The sequence below is a fragment of the Lipotes vexillifer genome, unplaced genomic scaffold (genome assembly GCF_000442215.2).
Source record: "Lipotes vexillifer unplaced genomic scaffold, Lipotes_vexillifer_v1.1 scaffold125, whole genome shotgun sequence".
Lineage (NCBI taxonomy): Eukaryota > Metazoa > Chordata > Mammalia > Artiodactyla > Lipotidae > Lipotes > Lipotes vexillifer.
In genome coordinates this window covers 50,084-70,394 of record NW_006785403.1, presented here as the reverse complement: position 1 = coordinate 70,394, position 20,311 = coordinate 50,084, and the positions used below count along the sequence as shown (strand labels likewise).

The 20,311-nt window shown below is 40.3% G+C and overlaps 1 protein-coding gene across 1 annotated transcript in view; it reads left to right on the top strand.

Moving 5' to 3' along the window:
• The window catches only part of ZCCHC2 (zinc finger CCHC-type containing 2), a 46,972-nt gene extending 26,966 nt beyond the window's left edge, over positions 1–20,006 (top strand). The window contains exons 7-14 of the mRNA XM_007457528.1: positions 2,637–2,720; positions 4,644–4,701; positions 7,055–7,190; positions 8,643–8,707; positions 9,096–9,190; positions 12,730–12,858; positions 17,368–18,852; positions 19,779–20,006. Coding sequence (XP_007457590.1) covers positions 2,637–2,720; positions 4,644–4,701; positions 7,055–7,190; positions 8,643–8,707; positions 9,096–9,190; positions 12,730–12,858; positions 17,368–18,852; positions 19,779–19,846 — 2,120 coding nt within the window. The 3' untranslated portion in view covers positions 19,847–20,006. The remainder of the gene's footprint in view (positions 1–2,636; positions 2,721–4,643; positions 4,702–7,054; positions 7,191–8,642; positions 8,708–9,095; positions 9,191–12,729; positions 12,859–17,367; positions 18,853–19,778) is intronic.
• Positions 20,007–20,311: the final 305 nt, after the last annotated feature.

Sequence of the window (20,311 nt, the reverse complement as noted above, 5' to 3'; positions counted from 1 at the left end):
CAGCTAATGTGACAAAACAGTAATGACCTATATGCAAAAAGAATATAAAAAAGAGTGTATGTATGTATACATATAACTGATTCACTTTGCTATACAGCAGAAACTAACACAACACTGTAAATCAGCTATACTCTAGTAAAAAGTTAAAAAAAAAAAAAAAAAGCTAATGTCACAAAACAGACTGATTCCAAGGCAAGGGCAAGTATCTCAAACTCGTGGGCATACTGGATCCTCAGGTTCCTTGAGAGATCTGGCTTACAGGTTGTAGAGATGCTTCAGTGCTGCTTGCATGATGGATAACCTCTCATGATGTGCCCCTGTTCCCATAATGACCTCCCCAGCCTCCTAGGCTGGAAACTCTGGCCTTACTCTTTTCACTTTTCCTCCTTGTATTCAGTCATTTAAAGGCCAAGTCACGCCAGACAAAGGACATCATCCTTTTTACCCCTCCTCACCAATCCCATTGTTAGTTAGGTCTTTTTTTCATGCACAGACTGTGCAAAGCCTCACTTCTCTCAGATTCTAGTTTCTTACTGTACTATAACCTGTCCTGGGCTTGTCTCGGGGTTCAATTTGTTAATCCTCTATTTAGAACCTTAAACGTTTGCTGTGAAATTCAAGCCCTGCCGTGAGCCCCTTGAGCTGCCTCTCACCTCTCTCGGGCTCCCAGGGCTCACAGGCTTGGCAGCCACTCAGGACACCCTCCCTGCCTTTTCCTGTCCCAGGGTCTTGGCTCGTTCTGCACCCCATCTTTTGTTACAGTCTGTTAAAATCACACCTGTTTCAGGACCCAACTGAAATAACACCTCGTGAGGATTCCCTAGATTTCTCTTATGTTCCTGTAGTTTGGTTTTGCCCGCATGTTTCAGCATTCATCATGGTCTGCCTTGAGTTTAGTTTTATACACGTCTATCTCAGCTGCCTTTTTTAACAAATATTTTGCCAGTAACATCGATGTGTGCTTTAGGAGAATTTCTGCTAACTTTAAGCACAGCCACTATGGCAAGTCGCTGTGTATTTTTCTTGTTTTTCGAATCTTTCCTTCTGCTTTCAACAAAGCCATGTCTCCCTGTACCTAGAGGGGAAAGAAAGTACATTTTTCCTCAGTTCGAAGTGGGAGAAAAAAAAGAGGTAAAAAAAATAGTATGATTGGATATTTATTGTAACATAGGGGTTAACTTTTAGTTTTTCTAATCATTTATGTGTATGTATATATCCCTTAAACATTTTAAACAAAAAGTAGCAACTAGAATTAATGACTCTTCATGACTAAGACAAGATGAAGAACTCCATGTTTAAATTCATGTCTGAATAGTGGCAATAGCTTTTTTAAAAGAGAATCCTGATCATTCTAGAGTCATAATAGGTTTAACGGTCAGTGCTTTCCACTTGAACCAAGTGTGGTTTTTAATGAATATCTATAAATAGCGTCTGTCTAATTCTAAAAAAGCATTGAAGCATGAAGTTAAGCTTTTAATTCAGATTTTAGCAGGCTGCCTAGGAAAATGTACCCAAGTGAGTAGTACACACATAAATCACAGAAAACCCGTCTGGAGAGTTTGGCAGTATCTAAATTACATGAGCAATGCTAAAGAGGCTGGTAGATTTTAAGATATCAAATTGTTGTGAGATCAAAATAGTGTATTAAAGGACATGTTTTGAGGGCTTCCCTGGTGGCGTGCTGGTTGGGAGTCTGCCTGCTGATGCAGGGGACGTGGGTTCGTGCCCCGGTCCGGGAGGATCCTGCGTGCCGCAGAGCGGCTGGGCCCGTGGGCCGTGGCTGCTGGGCCTGCGTGTCCAGGGCCTGTGCTCTGTGATGGGAGAGGCCACGGCAGTGAGAGGGCCCGCGTGCCGCAAAAAATAAATAAATAAATAAATAAAGTAAAGGACATGCTTTGAGATTGTGGAAAATCTGGTCAGGATGTTCAAATTATTTCACCAAAGAACACATCATTGGCAAAGTTCATTTGTCCTTACTCTTTTGAGAAATGACAGCTCTAACTTCCCCTGCCCCCGCAATAGAGAGCAATATTCCGTATCCTGACAGCTGAGAGAACAAATGTTAAACTCCTGAATGACTTAAAATGTTGACCTCCAGAAGCCTACTGGTCTGTATTTTAATGGAGACGTAATCCAGTGCATCAGAGTGGGTTCCGTGGGTCAGTGCTGGTCCGTGACTGCTGGTCACTGGTCTGTGGTAGAAGAACAGGAGCAGAGAGGAGACGCTGGGAGTAATCTGACGTTGCCACATTATACTGTCTTTCGTAAAAGGAGCGATCCACACAAACTGGAAATTCTGAAAAACCTTACACAGCACAGATAGTTGAGAAGCACTAATCTAGTCCGTCTCCTCATTTTGCACAAGAGCACGCGGGGGCAGGCAGATGCGAAGCAGCTTGCTTCACTCCTGTGGCTTTTATGGGGAGAGCTGGCTCCATGCTTCAGGGTCCCCACTCCCAGTCCAGGGTTTTGTGCTGTGTCCTCTAGCTTTCTTCAGAGTCTTAACTACGAGCCATGTTCTCTTTACCATTAACTCTCCACTCTCATCCTCCGTGGGAGAAGAGTAATCATTATATTTGTTTTTCTCACTATTATAATTTTCCCTAAAAGTTAATGGTATTTAATACTTCCCGCAGATAACTTACAATCCTCTCTGAAGACCTCTAAGATATTAGAACACTTAAAAGAAGACAGCTCAGAGGCTTCAAGTCAAGAAGAAGGTAAACGCTGATTCACTGGAATAAGTCATTCTGCGTGATACTGTCACAGGGATAGGTAAACAAACCGTTAGAACAGGTTAAGGAACTGAGAAACAGACATATGGGAACTTGGAATGTGACAGGTGGCCTTACAGAAAAGTGGGGAAAGAATATGCAATAAATGGTATTGGCTGGCTTTCCAGTCAAAAAAAATGTTATATAATTCGATCCCTACTTCCGTTGGGCACAGAAAATTTCAAATGAATAACAAATTATTTGCAACATATATAAACTTAATGTAATATGTAAAATGTAAAACTTAAATTTTTAAATGTTAATAGTCTGGGATGAGAAGGCTTTCTTGACAGGCCAGAGCATGACCATAGTGGAGATCTTTCCAATCTAAATGAAAGCTTAACAAGTGACAAGAGGTTACCATTCAGAGGACATTTGCAGGATATTTACAGGTGTAAAGACTATACATCCAGACTATAGATTCTTCTAAAAATCACTGAGAAAATCAGTCTGGTCAACAATATGGGGAAAGATAAACATAGGCAGTTCTCACAGAAGAAACTTGAATGGTTCAGCCTCACGAGTAGTCCAGAAAATGCAAACTAAAAACAATGAGAAAAAAAAAACAAAAAACGAGAGGGGCTTCCCTGGTGGTGCAGTGGTTAAGAATCCGCCTGCCAGTTCAGGGGACACGGGTTCGAGCCCTGGTCCACGAAGACCCCACATGCCACGGAGCAGGTAAGCCCGTGCACAACTACTGAGCCTGTGATCTAGAGCCCGCGAGCCGGAACCACTGAGCCCGTGTGCCACAACTACTGAAGCCCACGTGCCTAGAGCCCCTGCTCTGCAACAAGAGAAGCCACCGCAATGAGAAGCCCGTGCACCGCAACGAAGAGTAGCCCCCTGCTCGCCGCAACTAAAGAAAGCCCGCGCACAGCAACGAAGACCCAATGCAGCCAAAAATAAATAAATAAAATAATTAAAAAACAAAAAAACAATGAGATTAGTTCACACTCATCAGATTGGCAAACCATTTTCAAGTCTGACATTATCAAAGATATGAAGTAATGGGAATCCTCATCTACTGTTGATGGGAATTTAAATTGGTACAACTCTTGGTACAACTATTTTGGACAAAAATTTGACACTCTCGTGAAGTTGGAGGTGATTAATGCTACTACCCAGCAGTTCTGCTTCTATGAAAATTGTCGTCCGTGTGTTCAGGGGACAGGGATTCAGGCTCTCCCAGCAGCTTATGGGTAACAGCAAGTACTTGGATGTTAACCCAAATGTTTCAAATGTTAATAAAGTTATAAATAGATTGTGGTACATTCATGCTAGGTGGCAATTAAAATAAAGGGTATTTATAGTATATTCAAACATGTAGCACCACTGTGTGTGTGAATACACACAGGGGTAGTTAAAATAAAAACATGCACTAGATTATTTCAACTAGTTAACCTCTGTAGAGGGAGGGAGCTGAATGGAATGGAGGGAGGCCTTCAGTTTCTGGGATATTTCCTTTCCTAATAAAAAGAGGCAAATACAGAGATATCTGGGAGGTGGGTACATGGGTGTTGGTTTTATTAACATGTGGTGTTTTGATATTCGAGACACTTCTTTTTTTCCTAATGGTTAAAAAAGAGCCTGAAATTGAATGTGTGGTTTTGCAGCGTCATGCTCATGTCAAATTTCGTAGTCTTGGACAAAATTGATTTTGCTATCAGGTGGAACATACTTGAGAGGATATTTAAAGAAATTACTGTGCCTTTGAAAAATTGTTTCTTTAAGGAATTTTCTGTGAAAAATGCTTGGAAGTGCTCTACGTGGTCTGTCAACACTGTTATGGTCACATATATTAGTTGTGTCTTCCTTTTGGATTTTGTAGAAGCATATGGTATAATAAATTGTTTTTTTCCTCCACTCTAGATGTGTTACAGCACACCATAATCCACAAGAAACATACCGGGAAAAATCCCCTTGTGAAGTAGGTATCTAGTTCCTAAAACATGAATGACTTTGTGCATTTTTAAATCAGCATCACATTTACTTACTGATGTATTTGGCTATAATTCTGCCGGTTTACTGTTTGCTTGTTATTTGTCTCACCTTTTCTGTGTTTTCCTTTCTCTCCTTTCTTGCTTTGGGCGTTTTTTTTTAATTCTGTTTTTCTCTTCTATTAGCCTTGATAGTTTTCCATACGTTGTTTTTCGATTCTTCTGATGGTTACCTAGAGGTTTTATTCTACATCTTTGACTTAGGAAGGTCTGATATTTGTGCTTGTACCATTTCCCACATGAGGACCTTGGATCACTGTAACTTCACTTACCTCCTCCCAGCTTATAAACTGTAGCTGCCATGCATCTTAATTCTGTTTTTTTTTTGTTTTTGTTTTTGTTTTTTTGTTTTTTTTTCGGTACGCGGGCCTCTCACTGCCGCGGCCTCTCCCATTGCGGAGCACAGGCTCCGGACACGCAGGCCCAGCGGCCATGGCTCACGGGCCCAGCCGCTCCGCGGCACGTGGGATCCTCCCGGCCCGGGGCACGAACCCGCGTCCCCTGCATCAGCAGGCGGACCCCCAACCACTGCGCCACCAGGGAAGCCCCCCTTAATTCTGTTTTAAACCTCATGAAACCTTTTTGCGTTAATCATTTAGGTTTCTACCATTCCACTGTTTTTCATTCCTTCCAGTGTGCCTGAGCATCCTGCTAACTGAAGAACACTTGAGAATTCCCTGTCATCATATCTGCCAGTAATGAAATCACTTTGTTTTTATCTGGAAAAAATGTCTATTTTGCCTTCAGTTTTGAAAGACATTTTTGCTCATATGACATAGGACTCCAGGCTGGCAGTTACTTTCTGTGAGTGCTCGGAAGCTCCAGGGTCGCTGTCTCCGGTCTAGTGCCCTTGGTCCTTCACATCATATCCTCTCAGCCCAGTTTGATTTCTGCTGCAAAAGCCACATAAAATCATTTATGTGACTTCTGACCCCCCTCACACTGCGATTCTGACCCCCCTCACACTGCGACCGTCCCTCCGCAGGCCCTGCCTGGTGACTGTCCACCTCCTGCCTCAGGGCCCGCGCTGATTCTATGAGCCTGCTTAGCCTTTGAACCAGCCCAGTTCAGAGCTGCACGTTAATTTGCCCCAGGGGTCAGCCCTCAGCTGGTGGGGAGCTCCAGCTTCCTGTCCTCTGGGGAGATAATTCTGGGAGGTCCCAGCTGGTTTGAGCCTCTGTTGCTCATAGCGGCAGCCTCACTAATGGACCCACACGCTGGTTTTTCCTCCTTTCCTGTTTCATTCTCCCCACTCCTTGCTCCCACTTCTGGATCACCTCCCAAATCAACTGTGTCATCCCCAGATTCTGCTTTTAGGGGCAGCAGTGGACAGTGGGTATCCATTGTTCTTCAATCTTATTGCTGCTCTTTGAAAGTTAGTGTGCTTTTCCAACTGACTGTGTTTTTGAATTTTCCCATTGTCTGGTTTTCAGCAGCTTCCTGTGATATAGTTGTAGCTTTCTTTGAATGAGTTCTGCTTCCTAAGTCTGAAGTTTGATACAGTTCTGTTTCAGGGAAGCCCAGGCCATTCTCTCTTCACATATTGCTTCTGCCTGTTCTCTTGTTCCCTCTTCTGAGGCTCGGGGTGCTTACAGGTTAGACTTTTCACCATGTCCTAGGTGTTCTCTCAAATTTTTTTTGTTTTCCACATTTTTTTCCTCTCAGTGTTCCAGTCCATTTTCTCATGATCAAATTTCCTCTTCAGTGATTTTTTTTGTCTGTTTCCATCCATTGAGTTCTTAATTTCAGTTTATTGTACAGTTCTAGAATTTAAATTTGGTTCTTTTTTTATACATTCCAGTATTCTTCCAAAATTCTGTTGTCTTGTGGTCCTTGACCGATGTGAAACACTGTTAATTCAGAGTCCATGTCCAATCACTTCATTCTCTGGATTCTCTCTGAGTCTGTTTCTGTTGTGTGTTTCTCTTGGTTTTCAGTCACATTATCCTGTCCCTTCACTTGCCTTAGACATACACAGTACATAGTGGTTCTCTTGAGATTGGGGTTAACACCCTAGCTGTGAGTGGTGCAGGATGAGTCTAAAGACAGACTGTGCCTCTGTTGTCAACCTCCTCAGAGGCAGGTATTAATTATTAAATAGGTAAGAGAGGTATGAACTGGTTTATTCTTATAGTAGACTTTTTTCCTTAGAGCTGTTGCTAGGCATTCTATAAAAAACTAATATACTGAAGAAAGGGTTAGTATAGCTTCTTCCTTATGAGATGAGAAGGCTAGCTGACTGAGGACAGAGTTTCATACTTGCGTGAACTCTTCTTTTGATAGCACTGTTGGTACAAGTTGTTCTCCACTGGATGGGCTCACCATGCAGTATTCTGAACAGAATGGAATCATGGATTGGAGGAAGCAAACCTGCACCACCATTCAGCACCCGGAGCACTGTGTGGCCTTAGCTGACCAGGTACGGGGGCTTTGTTTTGTCTTTGTGCCATACTGTTCAGGCATTGTCACTGCATGAGAGTCGAGTTCTTTAAGCATTATTATGTCAGATAGTGTATCTGGTAAGAAGAAATGAAGGAATGTTTGAATGTAAGACTTCAAAGTTAATTGGTGTACATGATCTAAGCTCCTCTGTGACCTGAAGAAGTGTATATGTATTACTTTGTTTTTTTTGGTTTTTTCAAATTTAATTAATTTATTTATTTTTGGCTGCGTTGGGTCTTCGTTGCTGCGCGCGGGGCCTACTCTTCGTTGTGGTGCACAGGTTTCTCGTTGTGGTGGCTTCTCTTGTTGCAGAGCTCAGGCTCTAGGCGTACAGGCTTCAGTAGTTGTGGCACGTGTGCTCAGTCGTTGTGGCTCGCGGGTTCTAGAGCGCAGATTCAGTAGTTGTGGCACGTGGGCTTAGCTGCTCCATGGCATGTGGGATCTTCCCGGACCAGAGCTCGAACCCGTGTCCCCTGCACTGGCAGGCAGATTCTTAACCACTGCGCCACGAGGGAAGCCCTGTATTACTTTTATTGCTCAAAAATATTAGTACATTTTATTGTGATGCCTAAAATGTTTCACTAGGGATGCATTGTTATGCCAGGTTTTTTGGTTTTGAATTATTCACATTTCAGTCACTGTCTTGCTATTTATTGGTGATGTGAATTTTGAAATGGACCTTCCCTCATGAGTTGTTGGGCGAGTTTACCAGCAAATCCTGAATGTACTTAGGAAATACTTGGTTTTTAGGAGTTGGTGTAATCAGAGAACAGAATGCTCTCAAGTGTGTTTAGGTAACATGGCACCACAGATCCATGAGAGATACTTACTGGTACAGCTATGGAGAGAACCACCTTCTCTCTAGAAAATTGATTTTTATTACTGGCCAACACTCAGATCCAAATGTCAACCTTTACTGGAATCTGTTTTTACAAACTAAAGCATTAAAACATACTTTGAGAAATTGTGTGTTATCGGAGTCATCCTCACTTAATGGCTGAGTTTTAGGTCTATGTGATTATACTTTTTCTCCCTCTACTTCAGTGCTAGCACCTTTTATTCTTAGAGTTGACGCAATTGTGTGTTGCAGTTTTACCAACCTGAACTGCACGAGAATATTAGTAAACGTATAGCAAATACTGATTACTTGATTGTGCTTTATTTTGTGATGAGAAGAAAAAATACACATCCATTTTAAAAGCAAACTACGAAATAGATATTATACTCATAATTAATATTAAGTATTTGTCAGAATATGCAGATTTTAGTGAGTCAAGTAGGTAACTTCAAAAAAGAGGTTGGAAATAAAACCGTGTTAGAATATGCAACTGCGACTGCATTATTTTAATGTTTTTTATCAGAATAAGAGGATAGCTACACGAGTATGGTCTCGCTTTAGTCTGATTTTTTTTTTTATTCTTTTCCCTAGCATTCAACTGAAAAACGAAGTTTATCTTCAATAAATAAGAAGAAAGGAAAGTCACAAATAGAAAAGTAGGTGCAATTTAATCTTTCCAGTAATAGAAATTGGTAAGAAGAGACAACATTTGATAATGGGCATGTTTAATTTATGTAGTATAAATAGTATTTTTCCATTAGTTTTCTTTATATTTTTACTCTGGACTTAATTGTTTCAGTTCTAAATAATCAGCACATGCAGGTGATAAAAATAAAGCTATTGTCAAATATTATATTCAGTTTGGAGGGGCAAAATTCTCAGCCCTGTAAACTGAAGGGTGAATCTTGGATTTACATTGTACCTTACTAAACATTTCTTTTTTAATTATAAAAAAAATTTGAGGGGAACTTTATTAATACTGTACTTAGTGTTCTCTAGGGACTCTTGTAAACAATGTGGGTAACATGTATACTTTCGGCTTAGGGAGAAAATTAAGAAAACTGACAACAGATTGAATAGTAGAATAAATGGTATTCGAATCTCCGCTCCGCAGCACACCCACGGTGGTTCTGTGAAAGGTAAGGGTGTTTTCCTTTCAAATACACGTCACCTAAATATATTTAGCAGGGTACCTATTGCAGGAGGTATTAGGCTGTTGTGTCAAAGCCTGATAACACTTTTTTCCTGCGTTGATGTGAATAGTGATTTCTGAATTAACTCCATTAATACTTCAGAATTGTTTAATGCAGGAAATTAGATTTGGCCACGGAGGTAAATTTCTCCTTTGCTACAGTGACACTCTGGCACCTTTTCCTTCCCCTGGTAGCAGCAGTCTCCTCGATTGTTTCCTTCTCAACCAATCCCTGCTCCAGAGCAGAGGCCGCAGGACCTGCGGGGTCTTTCCACCCTCGTGGAAGCCTATACTCGTTCTTGTGTAAAGTCACTTTTAAAAATCTTGTTGACTTTTTCATGTTTTAATGACTGTCCTTTGTGGAGTTTTATGGGACTTCAGGGGAATTCAGACCCTCAGATTTTCGTTGTACTCGATTTGTGTGGTTTCCATCTACCCACCATTATTTTAAGGTCCTTTTATTTTTAAGTGAAAGATTTTATGTTCATTTGACTGAGAAATGTCCCTTGTGCTGGTTCATTGGTAACTTTTCTGTGTTACATTTACCTTCACCACTAATAGTAAAGATTTTTAAAAAAAGAATAAAAGCTCACAGACCTCTAGGAAAGTGTTTGTCCGTGTGTGTTTCTAACACATATGTTGACAGCTGACCCTACAAATACGATTTGTTTCATTTAAATTTTATTCAAATGTTAGTACCTTCAGTTGTGATGCAACATAACTAACCAGAATATATCCATTTTCTTAATGGAGTATATTTTTAAACTAGCTATTTGTTTAGAGAGATTTAATATTGATAAGGAAATATAGTTGCATTTTGACTCTATAATCATCTGGCCCACTCATTGAATTAATTAACTGAGCTGTCTTTGGGGGGAAAATGACATGGGAAAAACCATGTTTATGAGTATATTGTAACACTTCAGTATCTTTGAGGTTTCCTGTGGTGATGGCAGCTAAAAGGAGGGGGAGAAGCTAAAATAAGGAAGACAGGAGTTCTCTGTCAGTGGATGATTAGAAATAGCTTCTGCCAGGCCTCCCTGTGTGTTTCCTCCTGGTTCATTTTCTGCACTGTCTTCTAAAGCACACACTAAATCAGGTCATTCTATAGTTGAAATTCCTGTCAAATATATACCACCCTCATGACATCACTCTCTCGTCTCTCACATGATTTGGGAACTATGCCAAAAAAGCTTGTAACAGTTCTTTCCCTTTTAGCTTCATATTTTCAGAGAAGTGTGTGGACTTTGATCTCAGACAGATGTGGGTTTGAATCCTTACTCCACCAGTTTCTTAAGTTTGTAAAAGAAGAAGAATATCTACCTCACCAGACTGTAAAACTTAAATGTGATAACATGAAAAGCATTTAGCTAGTATCAAGCACAGAGGTGTTCAGTAATGTGGTTCCTTTTCCCTATTCTAATAAGTTAGAAGAAAACATATGCTGTATAGGTTATTAACTTTTTTTTTTAAAAACATCTTTGTTGGAGTATAATTGCTTTACAGTGGTGTGTTTCTGCTTTATAACAAAGTCAATCAGCTATACCTAAAAATATATCCCCATATCCCCTCCCTCTTGCGTCTCCCTCCCACCCTCCCTATCCCACCCCTCTAGGTGGTCACAAAGCACCGAGCTGATCTCCCTGTGCTATGTGGCTGCTTCCTACTAGCTATCTATAAGAACTTTTGATAACATCTCAGGCTCTAATTCCTATATTTCTTTATTTTCAAATATTATGAAAGTACAGTCTCAGGATTTTTGATTCAAGATTAACCTTTTCTATTTTGTTCTCTATATATGTCACTGATTCATATATATTTACATTTATAGAGTACGACTATGAATATATATATCAATACTTTGTACAACTTGTCTTATTGTCTAGTATAGCTCAGATGTTTGCTGACTCCAACTTAAAGGGAAAACCCTCTGTTTATTAATTCCCCTTTGAAATACTAAGGAATTACCTTTAAGAAGGTGATTACCTTTAAGCATTCAGTAAACTTAAGATATATTTAAGATTTTTTTAATAGAATAATCACGCATATCATAAATGTAGATACTATATTGAAGCTGAAAATTTTAAATAACTCAGTTAAAGATAAGTATTATTTATTTATTTATTTATTTATTTATTTTTTGCGGTACACGGGCCTCTCACTGTTGTGGCCTCTCCCGTTGCGGAGCACAGGCTCTGGACACGCAGGCTCAGCGGCCATGGCTCACGGGCCCAGCCGCTCCGCGGCATGTGGGATCTTCCTGGACCGGGGCACGAACCCATGTCCCCTGCATCGGCAGGTGGACGCTCAACCACTGCGCCACCAGGGAAGCCCTTATTTATTTTTAATTTAAAATTTAACTTCTATTTTGAGTAAAATACATTTATGTAGTTCAAAATTCTGAAGGTACAGAAGGGAACAAAATAAATCCCTCACTGCATCCCTCCATGTTGTCTTCTCCCCAAAGCAGTCAGTGCTGTTCATCATCTGTGTTTTTGCAGTGTGTTTGCTTTTAAAAATCCCTTTGAGACATGATAGATAAAACAGTTTATCTCTCTGTTTAAAAGGGCAATTTGTGGAATAGCCTTTGGCATAGTTATTTCATCCTCACCTTCCAGCCACACCTCTGACTCCAAAGGATCACATATTTTTTTATCCAAAGACTCTACACAATTCTGAAGCACCTGGATTGTCAGAAAGGGAAAATTATGTTCAGCGTAGATTTACATTTATGTATTTAGTTCTTTGAAAATTGCAAACTAATATATGACATTTGGTGGTTAGAATATTTGCTAGCTATATAATCTAAACAAAATCATTGCATAAATTCATTTTGAGAAATAGCTGCCTTTTCTTTTTTTCTTTTTACATTTCTGAAACTTACTCTTTAGAGTTTCAAAGTCTTCACTGCATTTTAGTGAGCAAATCTTGGCTCACTCTATCCCAGTGGTTTTGTTTTGTTTGTTTTGTTTTTTTCCCAGTCCATCATTTCTGGTTAGAACTCAGGGGTTACTCAGTCTACTTGATGGGAAGCAATTTACTCTTTTAAAATATTCAGGCATAGAAATTTTAACTGAATAGGCATTTTTGGCAGTCAGTTCTATTTTTCAGTTCTTTTAAAGAAAGAATTTTACAACATGCTCTGAGGAGTTAAAATGTATAGACTTAAAAAGTGGCTCAATGTGCTAATATTGGACAGATCCTACAAAGAACCTTAATTCTGATATTTTAAAGTCGGTTATATTGATTTTTTCCTCTGCCTTTGTCTTAAGAATGCATTTGTCCCCCCCAAAAAAGTCATCAATTATTTTCAAATAAAATTGTGCTTCAGTAACGAATTTTTACCTAGGTCAGAGGCGAGCTTTTTAGGTAATTATAGAAAAACTTGGGGAAAAAAATTTAAGGGTGTAACTAATTTCTGATGGTTCAATTCAGAAATTCATTTAACTAAACAATTCTGTTTTTTAAAAATCACGTTATTTTTAGATGTGAATTTGGACATTGGATCTGGACATGACACATGTGGAGAAACATCTTCAGAGAGTTACAGTTCTCCGTCTAGCCCAAGACATGATGGAAGAGAAAGTTTTGAAAGTGAAGAAGAAAAAGATAGAGGTTTGCTCTTTGGAGGGATTTGGGGGTGTAAGAGGAAAGTGTGTGCTCTTAAAATCAGTCAAACATAAGTATTTTTATGGTACTGTAAATGTCATTATTGACTTTAATTGGTTATAAAGGGTGTCTTGTGGACTACTGACTTAGCAGTTTCTAGTGATGTTGATTTTTTTAAACCTATTTCACTGCATATGAAATTAAAGAGAAAGAAGACAGTCACAACAAAATGTAGAGTTAATGTAGAAAGATTGAAAACTTGCATATTGTTAGATGCACATATATTTATAACGTTTATGTCTTCCTGATGGATTGACCCTTTTTATCATTATAAATATCCTTCTTTGTCTCTAATGACAATTTTTTTCTTAAAATTTATTTTGTCTGATAATAATATGGCTACTGTAGCTCTCTTTTGGGTGTTTGCAGGGTACCTCTTTTTCCATCCTTTTACTTTAAGCCTATTTGTGTCTTTGACTCTAAAGTATCTCTTAAAGACACCTTATAGTTGGATTATGGTTTTTTAGCAATTCTGCCCATCTCTGCCATTTGATTGGAGTGTTTAACCTATTGAAATTTACTGTAATTACTGATAAGGTAGGATTTACATCTGCTCTTTTGTGCTTTGTTTTCTGTATGTACTATGTCTTCAATTCCTCCTTAAATGGAGGCTCAGAGTCAGCCAGAAATAAGAGTTTAGAGCCTTCTTAGGTCTCTCCTGGGCATGTATATATAGCCCTAGATATGAGCATGGCCTTTTAGATTCCCAGGAATATATTGAAGCTTTTCAGAGCTCCCTGTGAACATCCGATTCGTCAGTTTTTCCTTTTAAGTTTTTTGGTCAGACTATTGTTAACCTCAACTGGTCATGCCAGCCCAGGCAGCCAAATTGTTAAACGGTTGCCGCAGATTGATTGTGACACATGCCCTCTGGGTAAGCAGCTGTTAACACAGAGTGAACTCAAGTTGCCAGACAGAGAGTGATGGTTCCTTAGGAAGGTGCTTTTATAGAGTTCCAAATCCATGTTTCTTAGAGTGGCTGCTAGGCTGCTTGTTTTCGTAGCTACTGTAGTTGCAAGACTATTAGTTTACAAGGCTACTTCAGAGGTGGAGAATGTGAGCAAGAATTCGGGCCAGGTGAAATACCGCAGTGGTTGCTGTTCTTACAAGATTCAGCTGTTTTTCTTTAATAAACACTCTTTACATTGCTGCAAGCCTTTAACTGATTTCCAGAGTTCTGAAAAAGTTGATTTTGATAGTTTTTGCCAGGATTTGTGTTGCTTTTATGGAGGAGTGGAGTGTCAGAGGCTCTTACCCTGCCATTCCAGAAATGAGGTATCAAAAATGTATATGTTGGGACTCCCCTGGTGGTCCAGTGATTAAGACTCCCCCTTCCAATGCAGGGGGTGCGGGGTTTGATCCCTGATCGGGGAGCTAAGATCCCCCATGCCTCGCAGCCAAAAAAAAAAAAACGGAAACATAAAAAAAACGGAAGCAATATTGTAACAAATTCAATAAAGACTTTAAAAGTGGTCCACAGACGCACAAAGAAATGTATATGCTGAATGAGGATGTCATTCTTTACAATGATAATGATATCTGATAACATCTTGGCTATAACCGTCTTAGTAATAGTGTCTTGGTTATAAGGTGTGTCCATGCTGGTGGGCAGTAATAAATGGTTTCTCCTGGGCCACTTAAAGATCATAAAGATCCTTTAACAACAGCATTTCAGATGTGGCTTTTTCCTGCACAGTCCACAACTCTTAGAGACCTTAGCCTTTGTGTTATACCGTCAGGTCACATCTTAGGGAGCTATGACAGTGATTCTGCTGCATCACATAAAGTTAAAGCCAGTTTTTACTTTGAAGTTATTTTGAAGTCATAACAAATGTAACATGCAGTGACTACTGCCAGTTCTACTAATCTGAGGCAACACTGCACTTCTGATCTGCAGTTTCCTCATGAAAGAAGAAAAATGAAAGTAACTGCCCAGAGCTCTTATGAAGGTTAAACGAGATAATTTTTATGCCTTATCCAGAATAGAGAAGCTTTCAATATGCTATGCTCGATTCTGTAGGATGTACCAATAATCCATGGCTCTTAAGCTAACAATGCAGATTTGCCTCTGTCAGAATTAAGGGTACATCTGCATGCCTAGATGACTTTGCAGCAGTCCATTCCTGTCATCAGATAGGGTGAGTTGGTGGGCCTGTATAGAGGAGCTTGCCCTTTTTCAGAAAGGCTCTGTTATCGCGTGACTAAATGAGCCTTCCCGAAATGAAGGCTCATTAAGGGCTCTCTGAAACCAACCAGGGGGGAAAATGTCCACTGTGATAACAAGTGTTGATCATCTTTAGAATTTCGAGTGCATGAAAAGGTTGCTTTGAAAAGCATGTGGCTTTGTTGTTCTTGTCGGTCATAAAGGGGTTTTGTTGTAAGACTTTATACTTCTCAGAGTCAGCGCAAAAAAGGAGGACCTCTCTCTAAATAGCTGGGTGAGTCCTTATAATGCTTAGAAAACCATTTGGGATCGTGGGGCCATTTGCTATGACTTAAGAAGATTTAAACAAAGCCCAATTCCTATAGAAATTTAATTGATCATCTGAAAAATATTACAGCTTCTTTTGAACTTAAATGTTTATTTTTAACTCTATACTTGTATGAAGGTACAGATATAAATTCAGTGCCTTAAATAAGTTACTAATTTTTGGATACTTTTTGTTTTGCAAAGTTTAACCAGAAACTCCTCAGCTATTAAGGAGAGTATATGTTAGAACCATTTACTCATAAGTTGAATCTCTTATAATATAAATTATTATTGTTGAATTAATAACATTGTTGACATTCTGTAGGTTGGTTCAGGTTTAACCTTTCTCCAGGAAGATTAATATGATTTGTTTTTAGTATTGTTTCAAAAAATTTTAGTATCTTAACTGAATATAACTAGTTACTACCTTAACAAATATAAACATTTTAAGTACACAATGCAATTCTGCTTATATTTATGGGCAGAAAGAAGGTAAATTAGGCACTACATTTAACTGAATGGTCTCTATACATAGTACTGCAGTATCTGGGTTTACGATATTTAAACATTGTGAGTTAGATTTTGTCTTTTGTCCCCTTTATACCAAAAGTCAAGAAATCCAGGGGAAGTCTAGATTGAAGTTATTTCTGTTTACAAGCAGAAGAGTGATGCAGTAATAAAAACAAATGCAGTACAATTTTGTATCTGCCACTTTGCTGTTTTGTTTTAGGAGAAGTGGCACTGCTTCTTGTGCTCTAGCACACTTGTTTTATGACTGTAATGGTAGCTTTAAATTTTCTTTCCCCCACTGAAATATTTAAAAGTAAGAATATTTATTCCATTCTAAGAAAACTCTCTTCTCTTCCCTATCTCTGGATATATAGTCTTTTTTTTTTTTTTAATAAATTTATTTATTTATTTTCGGCTGTGTTGGGTCTTCGTTGCTGCACGTGGGCTTTCTCTAGTTGTGGTGTGCGGGCTTCTCATTGCGGTGGCCTCTTGTTGCGGAGCATGGGCTCTAGGCATGCGGGATTCAGTAGTTACAGCACGTGGGCTCAATAGTTGTGGTGCACGGGCTTAGCTGCTCCGTGGCATGTGGGATCTTCCCGGACCGGGGCTCGAACCTGTGTCCCCATGCATTGGCAGGCGGATTCTTAACCACTGTGCCACCAGGGAAGTCCCGAGTTAAATATAGTCTTGACTGAACTCCTTTGAATTGTATTATTTATGTGAGACAAATGTGAAGACCTCGGGTTTAGTAGTACAGAATATAAATCAAGTGAATTGCCTAAAATTGATTAAGGTTAAAAATATCTGATCCCTTTCTCTGTAATAAAGGTCTGTATTTTACACTGTGCTTCATTCAGTCTCCATTAACCTTTTGTTTCTTACCTCTCCATGGATGTTTTTTTAAGATTTAATTTTTTTAGAGCAGTTTTGGGTTTACTATAAAATTGAGAGAAAGATACAGAAATATTCCCTGCTCTCACACATATATAGTCTGCCCTGTTATCAACATTGCTCCCTAGAATGGCACATGTTTTACCAAGGATGAACCAATCTACTTTGACGCATCATTATCACCCAAAGTCCATGGTTTATCTAAGGGTTCACCTTCAGTGGCTTTGGACAAATGTATAATGATGCATATCCATCATTACAGCATCACACAGAGTATTTCCACTGTCCTGAAAACACCCCGGGCTCTGCCCGCTCATCCTTCTCCGGTGCCCCCACCCCTGGCAGCCACCGAGCTTTATTGTTTCCGTAGTCTTGCCTCTTTTCCAGAATCTCCATATGTTTACAGTGAAGTCCACAGAAAGCCAAAGATTAGAAGAAGGCCAGCTTGGTAGTCAGGAAGCTTAGGGATACATTTATTAGTCCAAACTTCAGTGTTTATTTTAGATATACTTAAAGTTTATTTCTAGCGAGGAGGTTGGGAGATTATGCTTGTGTTAACATCTAATTATGTTTGTTTCCCCCAGACACAGACAGCAATTCTGAGGATTCTGGAAATCCATCAACAACCAGGTTTACAGGTTATGGTTCTGTCAACCAGACTGTCACTGTCAAGCCACCTGTTCAGATTGCTTCATTAGGAAACGACGATGCAAACCTTTTAGAAGGTCCCTTAAACTCACCCAAGTATCAGCATATTTCTTTTATGCCAACTTTACACTGTGTCATGCACAATGGTGCCCAGAAGTCTGAGGTGGTCGTTCCTCCACCCAAATCTGCTGATGGTAAAACAATAGGGATGCTTGTTCCTAGCCCTGTTGCTCTCTCTGCAATAAGGGAGTCCACGAACTCAACCCCCGTCGGAATACTAGGGCCAACAGCTTCTACTGCAGAATCAGAAAAGCACCTTGAATTACTGGCGTCCCCTTTACCTGTTCCATCAACATTCCTTCCACATAGTAGTACTCCCGCTTTGCACCTCACAATTCAGAGGCTAAAACTGCCGCCGCCGCAGGGATCTTCCGAGAGTTGCACGGTGAACCTCTCCCAGCAACCAACTGGGAGTCTGAGCGTCGGATCACCAAACACTGCCTTTATTCCTGTTCATAATCCAGGTAGTTTTCCAGGATCTCCTGTTGCTACCACAGACCCCATCACAAAATCTGCATCTCAAGTGGTAGGACTAAATCAAATGGTGCCTCAGATTGAGGGAAACACAGGGACAGCCCCTCAGCCTACCAATGTGAAGGTAGTTCTTCCAGCAGCCAGCCTCTCGGCCGTACAGCCACCAGCTTCCTACCCCTTGCCAGGCTCTCCCCTTGCTGCTGGGGTATTACCCAGCCAGAATTCCACCGTCCTCAGCACGGCGGCACCGTCTGCCCAGTCCGCGGGAGCAGGCATCAGCCAGGCCCAGTCGAATGTTCCTCCCGCGGTTCCTACCCACACCCCCGGTCCCGCCCCAAGCCCGAGCCCTGCTTTGACACACAGTACTGCGCAGGGCGACAGCACGTCTTACATCAGTGCTGTGGGAAACACGAACGCCAACGGGACAGTGTTGCCTCCACAGCAGATGGGCTCAGGTCCTTGTGGTTCTTGTGGGCGAAGGTGCAGCTGTGGGACCAATGGAAACCTTCAGCTAAATAGTTACTATTATCCTAATCCAATGCCTGGACCAATGTACCGAGTCCCATCGTTCTTTACTCTGCCATCCATCTGCAATGGCAGCTACCTCAACCAAGCACATCAGAGCAATGGAAACCAACTTCCTTTTTTTCTGCCTCAGACTCCATATGCAAATGGACTGGTGCATGACCCAGTCCAAGCCAACTATGGCATGCAACAGATGGCAGGATTCGGGAGGTTCTATCCTGTGTATCCAGCACCTAATGTAGTCGCCAGCACGAGTGGTTCGGGGCCCAAGAAGAATGGGAACGTTTCATGTTACAACTGTGGTGTGAGCGGGCACTATGCACAGGAGTGTAAGCAGTCGTCCATGGAGGCCAGTCAACAAGGTAATCATGAGAGCTCCCAGAGGACTTGTTTTTGAGTGTGCCCGTCCCTCCCTCCCCTGGTGATCACGGTGATCCTGTTGAAGCAGAAAGAGCTGTTGTGTGTTTGTTTACGGATGTTGTGCTTTCAGTGACAAATCGTAAAATGCAAACGGCAAAACCTAGTGTGGACACACACAGGACACACAAACAGCGCAAGGAAGTTCAGAGAAATTCAGTTCCCAATTAAGGAATAAACCATAAAGGCACTTCTTAAGGAATATAATGGGGATTTGCGAATCTCTTGCTAGCAGCACTTTTTTTTTTAAAGCTACAATCCTGTGTCATAGAGTAAGCAACATTTTTAAATGCTGAAAAACTAGGAAGTGATAGTCATCTGACATGGAAGATTTTTAGTTGTTTGGGTCTATCTATGCATAACCAACTGGCCTCATGCTACACCCTTCCTTCCCAGCAGACTTTTTTTTTTTTTTTCAGTGCTATTGCATTTTAAAAGGCACAGAATATTTAAGCACTGGTTTTTGGAGTAAGGAGATTCAAACTGAGTTTAATATTATTACCACCAGAATAAAGAAATTGTTCTTAAATAAGTACGTGTAAGATACCAAATTCAGTGTAGACCTGAAACTGTTACCTTTCACTCACATTAGGCTTTTGTCATTTTGCCAAATCTCACACAGAAAAAAAGTCTTGACTTGGGAGTATGTGCTTGACATTTTTAAGGGAAAATTGAGTTTGATAGCTTTATGTTGAACTTAAAGCACAAACTTCATTATTACTTTTTAAAAGTCATTTTATGGACCATTTTGCGGTCCGAGTATTGCCGAAGGAGCAGCGGCTGAGGAGCATGCCCATTTGATACCTTGTAGTGGTTTGTGATGCATTGCATTGTACGCAGTGACTTAGCAGTTCTGTCTTTCCCATTTTAGGCACTTACAGACTGAGATACGCACCTCCCCTCCCCCCTTCTAATGATACGTTGGATTCTGCAGACTGAAACAAGTAAAGCTTGCCTACTTAATACACTGAAGTGTGGGGAGTCATGGTTGGGGTGTGGAGGGGAGGAAAGGAAAGGTATTTTGTTTGTGTTTCTTTGTCTATACATTTCCTAGATTTCTATGCAGTTGGGATTTTTCATTTCTCTTGTACCAATGTCCAAAACAAAAAAGAATGCATTGCTTTTGAGCCTCTGGTCTCCTGGTACAACAACAGGCTTATCTGTATGATACATGTAATTTAAACATCCAAACAAACTACCAAAAGGAAAATGTTGATGCGTGCTTTTTTTTTACACTGAATACTTGCTGTGTGCAATGTTTACTGAATCTTTAAAACTGTGTATTTGACCTTTTTTAATAACACTGGTGACAGTCCTATGGTTTTGGAAAAAAACTGTGCTTCTTCCCCAGTTTTTCTCACTTTCGTCCTACACTCCGCTTTTCTCCCCCGCCCTCACTCTTTC